The sequence below is a fragment of the Sceloporus occidentalis genome, unplaced genomic scaffold (genome assembly GCF_023333645.1).
Source record: "Sceloporus occidentalis isolate IW3139 unplaced genomic scaffold, rSceOcc1.0.p SCAF_1, whole genome shotgun sequence".
Lineage (NCBI taxonomy): Eukaryota > Metazoa > Chordata > Lepidosauria > Squamata > Phrynosomatidae > Sceloporus > Sceloporus occidentalis.
Window position 1 is genome coordinate 8,079,275 of NW_028316981.1, and position 14,513 is coordinate 8,093,787.

A 14,513-nucleotide genomic window follows, 5' to 3' on the forward strand; every position below is an offset into this window, starting at 1 on the left:
ATATGGAAATATGCAATATGAGCACTAAGCAACCCCCATGCAGAGCAGCAACACTGTAAGTATGCCATTGTGGAACGCACAATGCACAACTGCAATGCAAAATATAGGGATCCGCAGCCACAATGCAAAGTTTAGGATGCACTACCTCAATGCAAAATGTAAGGTGTACAACCGCATTGTGCAACCACAGTGCAGAATGTAGGAAGCTGTTACCCAGGCTGTTTTATATAAATTTTGGAATCAATGATAACCCTTGGATGACCCCTGGCCAGACTCCTAGCCTGTCCGCCATTACTGGCAAAGCGAGAGGACATGTACACCTCCCCTAAGGGAGTTCCCATATTAACATCTCAGAGGGTCCAGGGAAGTCGCATGAAGGGATTATCTCAAGGCTGGGAAGAGTGAAAGGATTGCCTTCCCTGAAGCTATCAACCTCCTCCTCGAACCTATTGTCCGAGAGGCATAAGCCCTTTATACTAAGGCAGACATCCAGGTGAAAAGAAAATCTTTAGAACACCTTTGTTTCGGCCAAGCCTGCCTCTTTGCCTCAGGCCAGATTTGGCCTATAAAAAGTCCCCACTTTGGCTGCTCAGCATGCCATCTTTCAAGGTCTACTTGCTCCACGTCAGTCAGACCTCTGTTTTGGTAGCCGGCATTTCTGCTCAAACCCAGGTTGCGGAGCAGACTTGTCTCACTGTCCATCACTCCATTCGCTTCCCGGAGGGAATCTACATTCTGGTAAGCATCTCCATTAGTAACGCCTGAAATCTGTTCCCATTTTCCAACCCTAATTTTCCTGAGTCCTGAGTGTGTGTGTGAGTGTATGCGCAACGCATGTGTTTTCCCCCTATTTCAATAAATTAGACATCTAGTTATTAATATCCGTCTCAGCTTGGTTTATTGGGATCCCCTGGTCTACTCCATATACAAATCGGGAGGGCGATTTCGGTGGGCTCTCGTAGCCAGCCCCCTCTTGCAATATTTGAGCTAATAATAACAACATAATAAAATTCCTCTACGGACCCTTGGCTACAAAGCACAATCTCAGTACAACACATAGGATGCACAACTAGAATTCAAAGTATAGGATACACAAACACAAAGCAAAATATAGGAAGCGCAACTGCAAAGTGCAACCACAATGCAAAGTATAGGAAGCACCAACTCAATGCAAAATATAGGATGTACAACTGCAATGCGCAGCCACAGTGCAAAAGGAAGCACAATCACAATACAAAGTGTATAATGCACCACTACAATTCAAATAATAGAATACACAGCCACAAAGCAAAAGATAGGATGTGCAACTCCAGTGTGCAACCACAACGCAAAACAGGCTTCTCCTTGATTGATTTGTTGCTGTTTATTGCCTGTTTATTCCCAGGATAATGGCTGTTTAATTATGACATCTTGTGAAAATCTTTGCACGATTTTCATTGGATAATAATTGTTTAAAGCCCCGATTTTCCCCGTGTGATAAATATGGCTCTGGAGACCAGAGTTTGAATCCCGGCTCAACCATGGAAATCCCTGGGTGAGCTTGAGCAAGTCACAGACTCTCGGCCCTTATTAAAGTGACCTTGGGCATGTCACACTCTCTCAGCCTCAGGGAAAGGCAGTGACAAACCACCTCTGAACAAATCTTGCCAAGCAAATGCTATAATAGGGTGGCCATAAGTTGGAAATGACTTGAAGGCACACAACAACAACAACATCAAGGAAAGGTTTCCTAATGACAAAAACGTTCAAGATTTTTCTTCAAAGTTTATGTCATTAGGACATAAAGTTGTTGTTGTGTGCCTTCAAGTCGTTTCTGACGTATGGCGATCCTATCAGGGGGTTTTCTTGGCAAGATTTGTTTGGAGGAGGTTTGTCACAGCCTTCCCCTGAGGCTGAGAGAGTGTGACTTGCTCAAGGTCACCTTAATTACACGGGAGGAGAGTCCTTGTTTTCTTGTAATTTTAAACTGTTGGTTTGGATTCTGCTCTCCTGTGCAATGGAAAAACAAATTTGATTTATTATATCTGAGTCTTTTGCTGTTATTCATGTCCCCCCCCCCAAGCAAGTCCAAGGCCTTCAGCATTTCTTTACAGAAATCCCCCAAACTGCCTTCCAGAGGTGTTAGGTTACACAAGCCCCATCATCCCCAGCCAGCATGGCTGCTAGAAAAACTAAGGTTGCATCTGCACTGTGGAAATAATGCAGTTTGAGACCGCTTTAATGGCCATGGCACCATGCTATGGAATTCTGGGATGTATAGTTTTGTGTGGCACTGACACACTTTGTCAGAGGTGGCTCAAGACCTTGTAAAATTACAAAATCTCAGGATCCCATGATGATGATGATGATGATTTATATTGCCCTTTCCACAAAAGGGCAGAACATCAAACCCATATAATCAAAAATGGATGCTAAAACACAAAACTATAAAAGACTAAAATAATATGCAAACATAACTGAAACAAACACCTTATCAGGTTAATTCCTTATCAGGAGTTATTATTAACTATTAATTAGATGGCCTCCTATCAGGAAGGCTTAGGCTGTGAATTCCTGCAGTTGCAGAAGACTGGACTAGCTTACTCTAGATGTCCCTTCCAACTAGATTCCTTATTAACTGCCATGGCAGAGAAAGCAGCGTCAAACTGCATTATTTCTGCAGTGCAGATGCAGCCTTGGCTTTCTAGGAGCCTGGGGATGATGAGGCTGGCAGGCAGTTTGGAGAGGGGAGTGCTTTTGGAGGGTTGCAGCTCCCAGAATCCTCCCATCAGCCTGGTCACTGCTCTTGCTGGCTGCTGAATGCTGGAAGATGTAGTCCCAAAATAACTTTTTCCAAGATGATGTAGGGATTTTGGAAGTCACAGTTCAAAATCAGCAACTTTTCCCAGCTGGGCTGCCAGAAACCAGGCTGAGGAAGGGACCTCTAGGAGTTAAACCTATAGAGTCCCAGGGAGGATTTTTTATGATGCCTAGAAAGGAGAGAGCAAAAATCCTCCTAGATCAGCTGCCCCAGGATGTAAACACTACAGTAAAAAAGCTGGATTTGTTCCTTGGGTTCCATCCTGTTTATCCCTCTCCTGGAACCTGATTTAATAATATATATGTATATACATCTATACTATAGATATAGATATATAGATGTATATGGGATTTTGAATAAATTTAGGAGGTGATTTTATGCCCTACCTGCAATGATCTTACCTGCATGCTTGGATTGGGTTTGGAAGTCCTGAGTGAGAAACCTGATTCTGGCAAATTGGGTGAGTTTTTTCTTCTTGTTGTTTGTTTTTAAGTAAGGTATTTTGGGCCGGAGAGTGGAAGGAGACCTCATCAAAAGAAGAAAGTTGACATCTCCAGAGAGATCTTTATTCATAGGGTGCATCTACACGGTAGAAATAAAGCAGTTTGACACCACTTGAGCTGCCATGGCTCCATCCTACAGAATCCTGGGATTTATAATTTTGTGAGTCACCAGCACTCTTCAGCAGCAAAAGCTGAAGATATTGCAAGACTACAGTCCCAGGATTCAAACTGCATTATTTCTATAGTGTAGGTGCACCTAATGAGAGCCAGCATGGCGTAGTGGTCTGAGCATTGGACTATGGCTCTGGAGACCACAGTTTGATTCATGGCTTGGCCATGAATCCCATTGGATGCCCTTGGGCAACTCACACTTTCTCAGCCTCAGAGGAAGGGAGCAGAAAACCTCCTCTGAACAAATCTTGCCAAGAAAACCCCACGATAGGGGAGCCTTAGGGTCACCATAAGTCAAAAATGACCGGAAGGCACATGACATAATTTCTACATTATGCATTATTTCTACAATATAGATGCACATGCACACTGAGACAAAATGTAGGCCTGTGACTGCTGACTTTCCCTCTCCTGTATGATCTAAAACATCTTTGCCTGACAGAAAAGCCAGTGAAGCTTCAAAAATTTGTATGATGTACTTTCAGCTTTTGGGTTTTCCAACGAAGTTATCACTCTTTTGTGGATTCTGTCATACTTTGTTGCATGGCCAAAATGATCCCACTTTCATATGTCTCCAGCTTTGTTGGCTCAAGTGGAAAAAGAGTGTGTACAAAACTCCAGCTCAACTTGCAGCAGTTTACAAGGCTTAATAGATTTGTTGTTCTAATAGTTCCTCCACGGGATCTATGTACAGTGGAACCCTTGATATCCACTGAGGTTTGGTTCCATGGATGCTCAAGTCCCATTATATGCAATAGTGCATATAATGTAATAATATAATATTTTGTATATACAATTACAGTATATACAAAATTTCCCCAAGTCTGAATGGTTGTTAATGAATGCTGAATCTGTGGATATAGAGAGCCACCTGTACAAGGATGAGGATAAGGGGCAGCCCCTGGGGATATCATTAAGCGCAATAAATAAAGCATCAATTTTTTACACACCAAACCCCATTCAAATTACGAAAAAAGGTAGTGAGGAAAATAAACAGACACACACTTTTCAAGACAGTGCCCTTACCCTAAGATTGAATCATAGAATCATAGGAGAATATCACACCGGGGTCTTACTGTGAATAAATCGTCATGCAAACGTCATAAATTGTTTAAAAAGTGCAGTCGGGGTTCACGCACCCACACGCTTCTCCTGTCAGCGAATCAGCATGGATGCTCCTGGGATGCGTCCCCGCTTCCTCCCTCTGTGATCAAAGCGTCATGGAGTCCTTAACAGAAGATCCTGTTCTTACCAAAGCACAGCTCCAAGGATGCTTTTGTCATGCAAGAAGCAAGCAGGGAACGCATCTGTGACGATTCACTGACAGGAGAACCCTGATCACACTTTTTAAATAATTTATCACATTTACATGGCGATTTATTCATGGTAAGATCCTGGTGTGATATTCTCCATAGAGTTGGAAGAGATTCCAAGGGCTAGCCAGTCCAACCCCATTCTGCCATGCAGAAACTCTCAATCAAAGCAGCTATGACAGATGGCCCTCCGGCGCCTTGCCAACTGTAAAGCTCCTGAGATTCCAAGACTTAAGAATGTTTAAGTCTTGGTAATAGTGCCACTCTATTCTGCTTTGGTCACAGGCGGCCTCACCTGGAATATCGTATCCAGTTCTGGACTCCACAATTCAAAAAGGATGTTGAGAAGCTGGAGTGTGTCCAGAGGAGGGCCACCAAAATGGGGAAGGGTCTGGAAACCATGCCCTAGGAGGACAGACTTGGGGAGCTGGGTATGTTTAGCCTGGAGAAGGGAAGGTTAAAAGGTAATATGATAGCCTTGTTTAAATATTTGAAAGGATTGTGATGAGGAGGCCTCCACCACCACAGCAAAGCCTGTAGAGGCATAGTCCCTTTCTTTGACCCCAGCAGTGAAGGTCTACATGTAAGAAAGCTTCTGTTGTGGCAAAGCCAGAAGGGTGCTGCAGAAGGAAGCTGGATCGGGTGTCACCCTTCTTCTGGGGTGTGTGTTGCACCCCCCTGTAACCCCGTTTTGATGCCACTGCTGCATTCTATCATCCGAACCTCCACCATAAAGGTTATGAAAGAGGGACAGAGACTGAAAGTTTTGATCTGTGTTTTGTTTTTCTGTCATCCCCAGCAGGGTAGCAGCTCCTTGGTCTTTGTTACTTCCTAGATGTCCATCTGCTGAGAGGCTTTGAGGCTGTGGGGGGCCGCTGTCACCATGGAAGATCCTCTTGTACGCCTCAGAATGGTGGAAGAATTGGAAGGCACCGTTCGGAACCCCCACGTCATTCCGACTGGAAGTACTGGGAAAGTTCCCAGGAGGATATTGGGGCAGCAAAAGGTTAAACAAGAACCGAGCGAAGGGATCCTTCAGTGTTGGGAAGCCCAGTGGCAGCAATTCCTGAAAGAAGTGGACTCTCCTCACTCAAGATGGAGGATTCCTCAATGGCCGGAGGATCCCAAGCCTTGGGATGACACCAAGGCTTTCCTGGCATCCTTTGAACAAGTAGCCACGGCCTGCCAATGGCCCAAAGAAGAGTGGGTGATCCGGCTTCTGCCGGCCCTCAGTGGACAAGCCAAATGGGCTTTCAGTGGCCTGGAGGTGGCAGACAGAGAGGATTATGGGAAGGTGAAAGCAGCCATTTTGCGGGGAGACGCCCTCAGCAGGGAAAAGCAGCGCCAACACTTCCGGCGTTTCTGTTACCAGGAGGCTGACGGTCCACGTGGGGCTTACAGCCGGCTCCAGGAGCTTTGCCACCAGTGGCTGAAGGTTGAGAGGCACACGAAGGAGCAGATCCTGGAGCTGCTGATTTTGGAGCAATTTCTCAGCATTCTGCCCTTGGAGATCCAAAACTGGGTCAGCGATTGTAGCCCTGAGAGCTGTTCCCAGGCGGTCACGCTGGCCGAGGATTTCCTGCAAAGACAGAAGGAAACCGAGCGATGGGAGCAACAGGTGAGCCAGCCTCATTTATGGCTGCTGTCTCACTGTTGGATTAATCCATTTTCACACTGCTTTAACTACCCTGGCTCCATCCTATGGAATCCTGGGATTTGTAGTTTGTCCTTCTGACAGAGAAGGATAATTACCTCACAAAGATACAAATCCCAGATTACAGACCTTTGAGCCACGGCAGTGTCAAACTGCAGTGTCAAACTGCATTAATTCTGCAGTGTAGATGTTCTTGCCCAACCATCACTCAGAATGACTTATACAGTGCACCTGCGCCATTCGCAGGCACACTATAGACAGCTTCCAGCTTAGACAATTAAAGAAATGGCAACCGTGCCTGTGATACATGTGCTGCCTCGAGCTGTGAGCACTCACCCCATTGTTTGCAATAGGGTGCGAGCATACGTGGATTTGCCTCTTAGTCAGGCGGGATCCGGAACAGATCTTCCGCATAAGGAAAAGGCCCGCTGTAATGTGTTGTTGTTGTGTGACTTCAAGTTGTTTCCAATTTCATTGGATTTTCTTGGCATGAGATGTTCAAAGGAAGTTTGCCATTGCCTTCAAGCCCTGAGGATAAGAATATGTGATCTGCCCAAAGTCGTCCAGTGGGTTTCATGGCCGAGCTGGGACTCTGCTCTCTAGAGTCATAGTCCAGCATTTAAATCACTATACCATGCTGGCTCTTTGGCTTATTGTAATATAAGGCTATAAAATAACGTACAATGGTACATCTCAAGAACGATGTAAAAGCAGGGTAAAATAGGATAGTGAGCCACTGTGGTGTAATGATTTAAGTATTGTATTCATCAGACTCAGGAGACTGGGGCACAAATCCCACTGGATGACCCTGGACAAGTCACACTCTCTCAGCCTCAAAGGAAGGTCATGGCAAACTCCTTGTGACCAAATCTTGGCAAGAAAACTCCATGATAGGTTTGCCTGAGGGTTGCCATAAACCAGAAACAATGTGAGGCAGACAACAACAAACAAATAAGGCTAACACTTCTCTAGCTTGTGGATTTTGTGGAAGCATCATGGTTGTCCACCACTGGAAACAGAATGTTGGTTGCAGTCTAGATCAGGGGAGAGCATGCAATGGAGCCCGAACAGCTGTACGGCCCCATTTTTTGGCTGCTCCTGAGTTCTTGAGGGCCACAGCATGTCAGTATGGCCACCATTCTTGAGCACTTGGAATTGACACTTCCAGTATATTCTCATGGGTACAGGGAGTTAACTGTTCTTGGGTAGGGAGTCCCCAAAAATAAAATTCTTCAGCCTCCACAAAGAGGTTCTTCAGTATTTGGGTCTGGGGTGTTTTTGGCTATAACATGGTAGGAAAGTACCAGGCAATGGGGGCGTGTAACATAGGAGTGTCATAGGTTGCATGGGATTCCCATGGGCAACAGGGTTCCTACCTCTGGGCTGGAGAGAACAAGGGAGTCCCCATGTTCTTGGACAGGCTTCGCTCTTGGTGCTAAAAAGGATCTTCCCTGCTGTCTCAGGAGCCACTGGAAGAGGTTGCGGTTGGTTTCGTAGGAGAGGAGCGTGGACAGAGCCAGCTAAACAGAGAAGCCAAAAGGGATAATGAAGACCTCAACCTGTTAGGTACTGATTATTTCCACACATAATTCTTGGGATAGTCATAGAATCCTAAAATCTTTGATTTCGGAGGAACCCCAAGGACCATTTAGTCCAGTGCTCTGCCATGCGGGAAAACACAATCAAAGCACTACTGACAGATAGCCATCCAGCCTCTATTTACCGTATATACTCGTGTATAAGTAAAAAAACGTATACCAAAAAATTGATCCCAAAAACCTGGGTCGACTTATACACAGATCAATATAATTTTGATGTGACGCCTGTGCCACATCCAAATGGCGTGGTGCGGCTGTGACGTGCTCGCACCGCTACAGGGTGCATAGGGCGCCCTATTTGCGGCACCGGAATAAGCTCCGAAACGGAGCTCCTTCCTGGGGAATGCCTCGTTCCTGCAGCCACCAAACGGCTGCGGGAATGAAGCTGAGGGGAAAGGGGCCGAGCGACCCCTTTCTCTCCCAGCAGCGGCTCCCTGGGGTGTCCTGGGGCATGAAGCTCCAAGGACACCCTTTTCTAGGCATTTTGCTGCTTCCCCGAGGCCTGGAAAAGCGGCGGATCGGGGCCTCTGGGTCTGCTTGCTGTGGCTGCTCAGGCCCCAATCCAGCAGGGAATGGTCTGTATCCCGCTTATATACAGTAAAAACCTCCAAAGAAGGAGTGCCCACTGTCCAACCTCTAAGAGCCTTATCACTGTACTAAACAAACCCGGGAGGCAAATAAAAAGATGCATAAGTTTTTTTCTCCTTCTGCATGATGTCCTTCTCTTTCATTTTCTTCTGCTTGTAAAACCATGGGAGAGGTTTGTAAAAGTGCCTTAAATGTGCCCCATGTGTTAAGCTGAAAAAATCTGTTTGGCAAAAATGATGCTTTTACAACACTCTCTGACTCTTTTACAACCTGGAGAGAACCAGAGTCATGTGGAAAAACACATCTTTTCGTTTGCCTGCTGGATTTGTTTAATAAAGCGATAAGGCTGTAAAGGTCTCTAAAAACCCCTCCAAGGCATTCTGTTCTACAACTCCTGTAGTAAAAAGATTCTTCCTAATGTTGAGGTGAAATCTATTTTCTTGTAATTTAAAACAGCAGAAAACAAGCTGGCTCCATCCTCATTATGCATCCCTTCCAATATTTAGAGATATCTATCATGCCACCTCTTAGCTCCTCTATGCTAAACGTGCCCAGTTCCTCCTGTCATTCCTCATAAAGCTTAGTTTCCAGACCTTGGTCTTGGTCAGCTTTCTTCCATGTTCCAGCTTGTCAGTATACCTCAACATTAAACCTTTTCTCAGCTTTGGCTCTGCCATCCTTTCTGTCCTAAAATATGGAGGAATTTTGGAACATTCTGGAAATTTGCCAGGTTTTTTTATTATAATTTTTTTCTGGAAAAAAGTGCCAATGGCCTAAAATTGGTCAAGATCTCATTCAACATTGTATATTTGATTTCTGTATGGCAAACTGTCGTGTTCTCAAGCTGGATGTTCTCAGGTTTGGGGATTTCATCTTGCCCACCACTGGAACGCATCCCACAAGAATGTCCAAAACTGAATTTGGCTCCCTGGTTGAAAGCGGTTCAGTGCCTTTGATTTACATGTTGCTATAGGATCGCACCCTTAGCCAACATAGGGTGCATCTACACCATACAAATAATGCAGTTTGATACCACTTTAACTGCTATGGTTCCATCCTGCAGAATCCTGGGATATTTAGTCTTGTGAGGCATTAGCACTCTTTGGCAAACAAAACAAAATACCTTGTAAAACTACAAATTCAAGGCTAACATAGTATGGAGCTACAGCACTTGCAGTGGTATCAAACTGCATTATTTCTACAGTGTAGATATACCCCCAAGTGTAGAATCTTTACTATGAACACAATGGGTAGAATTAATCATTCAGGGCCTAATTCTACCACTTACTGTTGGGGATGCTGGGTCCTATTAGCTATAGGTTTCTTGTCTTTGCTTTGTCATAAACTAGTGCTGCATCCATTTACCACAAGTTAAGATTATAACAGTGATGCATAAAAAGGAGGAAGGGAGGGGGAGGTAAAAAAGGAATGTGGCTATAAGAGTAACTGATTTTTATTTTAGCATGAGCTTTCATGGATATATACCCACTTCTTCTGATGCAGTGCAGTGATATTTGGCCTCATGCTCAAATAAACAGTTAAAGGTGCTGCCACATTCTGATTTTTTCCTCCTCCCTCCCCTCCTTTCCTCTTTTTTATGCTGCAAGGCACTAAAATGACTACTTCTCTGAAATTAGTGATGGTGTCAGTTTTCAGGACCAAGCAAAGTCTCGGGAAGGTTTGAAATTGCAAGCAATTCCAGCTCAGAACACTTTCTTTTCCCATTTCAGCAGATTGCAGGTCTGAGAACGATCATGAAGTGAGAGTCGCTTTACAGGAAAGACTTGAGGAAGTGCAACCATTCTGGACATCCCAAGGAAGATTTGCCGAGAGTGGCTCCCAAGACCCTGAACACAGAAGAAAGACTTTAAATCCACACCAACCAAAGACACAGCAAAGAAACCACGTAAAGAACAGGGTGGTGCTTTCCATTTCTTCAGTGCCAAATGGAAAGATCCTTGGTGAAACCCCGTTGCTGCAGACACAAAAGATAAGCAATGGATCTGGGGAAGGATTCAGGCCAGATTTGGGCAGAAACACTCCTGTTCAAGAGAGAACCTACCACAGATGTTCTGTCTGTGGGAAGACTTTTGGTCAGAACTCACATCTGCTCTTCCACCAGCGGACCCACGACGTGGAAAAGCCATACAAGTGTACGCAATGCGGGAGCAGTTTCCATTCACGCCAGGGCCTCATCTATCACCAACGGAGCCATGCAGGGGAGAAGCCATACAAATGCTCCTTCTGCGGAAAGACCTTTAGTCAGAGTTCGCACCTTCTTGTCCACAAGCGCAGCCACACGGGGGAGAAGCCCTTCAAATGCCCAACCTGCGGGAAATGCTTCAGCCGCAATTCCCTCCTCACCATCCACGCGAGGACCCACACGGGAGAGAAGCCCTACAAATGCTCCCAGTGCGGCAGCCGGTTCCACTCAGGCTCTGGCCTTATTAATCATAAGAGAATCCATGCAGGAGTCAAGCCGTACAAATGTGCCAAATGTGGACGGGATTTCATCCGTAAGGCACATCTCACGCGGCATCAAAGTGTCCACAGCGAAGACAAGACTGGCACCTGATCTGATATTGGCAGCTGGCATGGAGAGGCGCAAGACAGAAAAGAATCTGTCTTCGCACAAGACAGAAAAGAACCCAGAGATGTGATTAGCCATTATCTCTGCCTGAGTTAACTGGCATGGTTCACATAGGTTGAAATAAATGTTCTTGTAGAATAACAGAATCATAGACTTCTGATCTTGACAGAAGATGAGAGAGCTTTCCCAAATCTGTAAACAAATATTAGTGAACCCTCCTCCCAAAGTTGCTAGTCACCAACAATTTTTGCTAGCCTACTAAGGTGTGAGGAACTTGTGGTCTCATCAAATCATAGAATCATAGAATAATAAGTTGGAAGAGACCGCAAGGGCCATCCAGTCCAACCCCCTGCCATGCAGGAAATCCAAATCAAAGCATCCCCAACAGATGGCCATCCAGCCTCTGTTTAAAGACCTCCAAGGAAGGAGACTCCACTAAACTCCGAGGGAGTGTGTTCCACTGTTGGACAGCCCTTACACTACACAATTATGTCACTTTGATGACAGTAATTCAGTGGTTCTCAACCTTCCTAATGCCGGGACCCACAGGTTGAGAACTGCAAAGGGGTTGTAACCCACAGATTGAGAACTGCTGCACTAGAATATTATAGATTATGGCACCAAGTCTGGGTCTTGGGCAACCCCTGCAAAAGGATCATTCGACTCCCACAGGTTGAGAATAGCTGCTGTAATTGCTATGGCTGCATCCACTGGAATCCTGTTTTTGTAGTTTTGTGAGGAATTTAGAATTCTCTGCCAGAGAGAATCTAGTGCAGAGGTAGCCAAAGTTTGGCATGTGAGTCACATGCAATTCCTGGAAAGTATTTTTTGGTCTCTAAAGCCTTCCACTGGTCTCCAAACCTCCTCAACCCCCCCTTAATTTTTTTTAGAAAAATGCCCCCAACCACAGCTTGGTGTGTGTGTGTGTGTGTGTGTTTGTTTGTGTGTTTAAGAGGGGAGAGGTGGAGTCCACAGAGGGAGGGTTGGGTGGAATGCTGTCCCCTACCTCCAATCTAGTGCTTCATCCAACTACAAATCCCAAGGTTGTCTAGGAAACAGTCATGGCAGTTAAAGCAGATTGAAGTGCTATAACTGAGCAAAATCACCACTCCACAGACATCAGAGGCAACAGCCTGCTTTGGCTCCATGGCTTGGAAAAATTACTTCTTTGGATTACTTTTCCTGATATGCTGACTGGCAGATTCTGTAATTTATAGGCCAAAAGTAACTTTTCCAGGCTCTAGTATTTCTCTGTCGGTCATGGAGGAAAAGGTTTTATTTTCTGTTGACCTGGCATCATAGAGCTGGCATGAGAACTGGGCTCTCTCTCTCTCTCTCTCTCTCTCTCTCTCTCTCTCTCTCTCTCTCTCTCTCTCTCACCTGTGTGAAATTTCTGCTCACTGGTGGTGATTAGAGTTGGAAGAGACCCAAGGGACATCCAGTCCAACCCCATTCTGCCATGCAGGAAGATGCTGTCAAAGCACTCCTGACAGATGGCTATCCAGTCTCTACAAACCTCTGAAGAAGGAGACTCCACCACACTCGGATGCAAGGGTTTAGGACGAACAGAGGCTCCTCTTCTCTCTTTCCTAGAGGGAGTCTGGGGAGACACAGAAGAGCCTTGGATACAAAGGGATTTGAGGGGAATAGAGGCTCCCTTCTTCCTTTCCCGGAGGGGAAAAGCACCTAAGCGACTGGTTGGCTGTGACATCAAGCACTTAAGCACTTGATTGACAGCTGATTTAAAAAACAAGAGGTTCCGGAAGGGCAATGGGAATGGGGAGCAAAATAACCCACTTCAAATTACCACAGGGGAAATACCAATGGGAATGAAAACGGTAAAAAAACCCAGGTCTGTTTGCACCCGTTTTTAATAGGAACGATGGGTCAGATTCGAGTCAGAATCGCAGCGAAATAAGCCACTTTTTTTGCCCAGTGGGAATGGGGCCCAGGCCACCTTTAAACAAATTGCATGAGGACTCCTGGGCTATTTAATATACATTTTTTAAAAAATCTGTTTTTTTCAAAAGCAGAAGTGGACTTTCAGCCACTACCATAGGGGCATGTTGTTCATGTATTCCCTGTGGGACATGAGAAACAGAAAATCTGCTTTTGGACTCCCCTCCATTGCCCATCTGTTCTAGCACTCTGCCCCCCAAAACCACTGCAGAAATCATCCAGTTTGAGACCACTTTAACTGCCTTTGCTCAGTGCTAGAGGGCTGTAGAGACCACCCCTAAGGGGCATCCTGCAGCCACCTCTTTCTTTGCCAGATTGGGACCTGTCAACTGCATGATGCAGCCCCAATCTGACCTTTCTGCGGCACAAAAAGGAGCCACAAAAAGTGGCTCCTTTCTGTGCCATGGAAAGGGTGCCATAGCTGCCAACACTGCAGCTTTTCTGCGCTCCTTTGGTGCTGTGTCGTCTGGATGCAGTGCCAGAAGAGCACCATGATGACGCCTGCTGTGTGGTGGGGCAGGTGGGGTCATGCCGGCATGGGAGCAGAGTCAGGGCATGCATCGTGCAGATGCCATGCCTCCAGTCCACCCCATCCCAGTCTTTATGCCCAGTCTGTACAGCCTGGTAGTTTGTTGTGGCACCAGAACTCTCTGATAGAGAAGACTCAATGTCTCACAAAACTACAGTTCCCAGAATTCCCTCGCACTGAGCCAGGACAGTTAAAGCGGTCTCAAACAGGATTATTTCTGCAATATGTTTTGTAGCATGGTCTCTACTTCCACTGAAATCAGTTTAGAAAAATACTGGAAATGCCTGGAATTTTACACATGATCATGTATATCCTCTGCTTCAGCACCCCTCAGCAATCACTGAACCTAGGTAGCCTGACCTCCAGCTGATTCACAGTTCAAAACATGCTACCCTTTCTTTTCTTCCACTTTCCACCCTGCACTATGTGAAGTCAGTTTCTTTTTGGTGCTCTATTGCCCCCTCAAAAACTGGCTATCATATTCTCTCTGTTCATAAGGGTATCCCATTCCAAAGGCTTGGAGGAGACTTCCAGGGAACCTTTCACACTATACCAGTGGTTGCCAAATTTTGGTCCTCCAGATGTTTTGGACTTCAGCTCCCAGAATTCCTTACTGCCATTTGGATGTGGCACAGCCGTCACATCAAAATTGTATTGATCTGTGTATAAGTCGACCCAGGTTTTTTGGGATCCCAGCTTTTCCCAGTTTTTCTCCTCTGTGATAAAGTCCATAACCCAGTGCTCCAGCCTCTTAAAAATATTGCCTCACATCTCCTAAGAAGCCTGGGGGCATTTTGTCCATGGGAGA

At 45.6% G+C, this 14,513-nt stretch overlaps 1 protein-coding gene across 2 annotated transcripts; it reads left to right on the forward strand.

The window, feature by feature from the left end:
- The first annotated feature begins 3,065 nt into the window (after positions 1 to 3,065).
- On the forward strand, positions 3,066 to 11,366 carry LOC149320590 (uncharacterized). 2 transcript variants are annotated; one of them, XM_089505051.1, is made up of 4 exons: positions 3,066 to 3,260; positions 5,587 to 6,405; positions 7,905 to 8,007; positions 10,358 to 11,366. In XM_089505051.1, the coding sequence occupies exons 2-4, from the start codon at positions 5,671 to 5,673 to the stop codon at positions 11,200 to 11,202; spliced, it is 1,683 nt and encodes a 560-aa protein (XP_089361177.1). In that variant the 5' UTR covers positions 3,066 to 3,260; positions 5,587 to 5,670; the 3' UTR covers positions 11,203 to 11,366. The 2 variants fall into 2 exon arrangements, with proteins under 2 accessions (XP_089361177.1, XP_089361184.1); XM_089505058.1 differs by having other exon boundaries at positions 10,361 to 11,366.
- Positions 11,367 to 14,513: the final 3,147 nt, after the last annotated feature.

Coding starts and splice junctions, on each gene's coding strand:
- LOC149320590 (XM_089505051.1), top strand. CDS start 5,671: ATGGAAGATCCTCTTGTACGCCTCAGAATGGTGGAAGAATTGGAAGGC. Junction 6,406..7,904: donor CCGAGCGATGGGAGCAACAG/GTGAGCCAGCCT, acceptor CTGCTGTCTCAG/GAGCCACTGGAAGAGGTTGC. Junction 8,008..10,357: donor TGAAGACCTCAACCTGTTAG/GTACTGATTATT, acceptor TTCCCATTTCAG/CAGATTGCAGGTCTGAGAAC.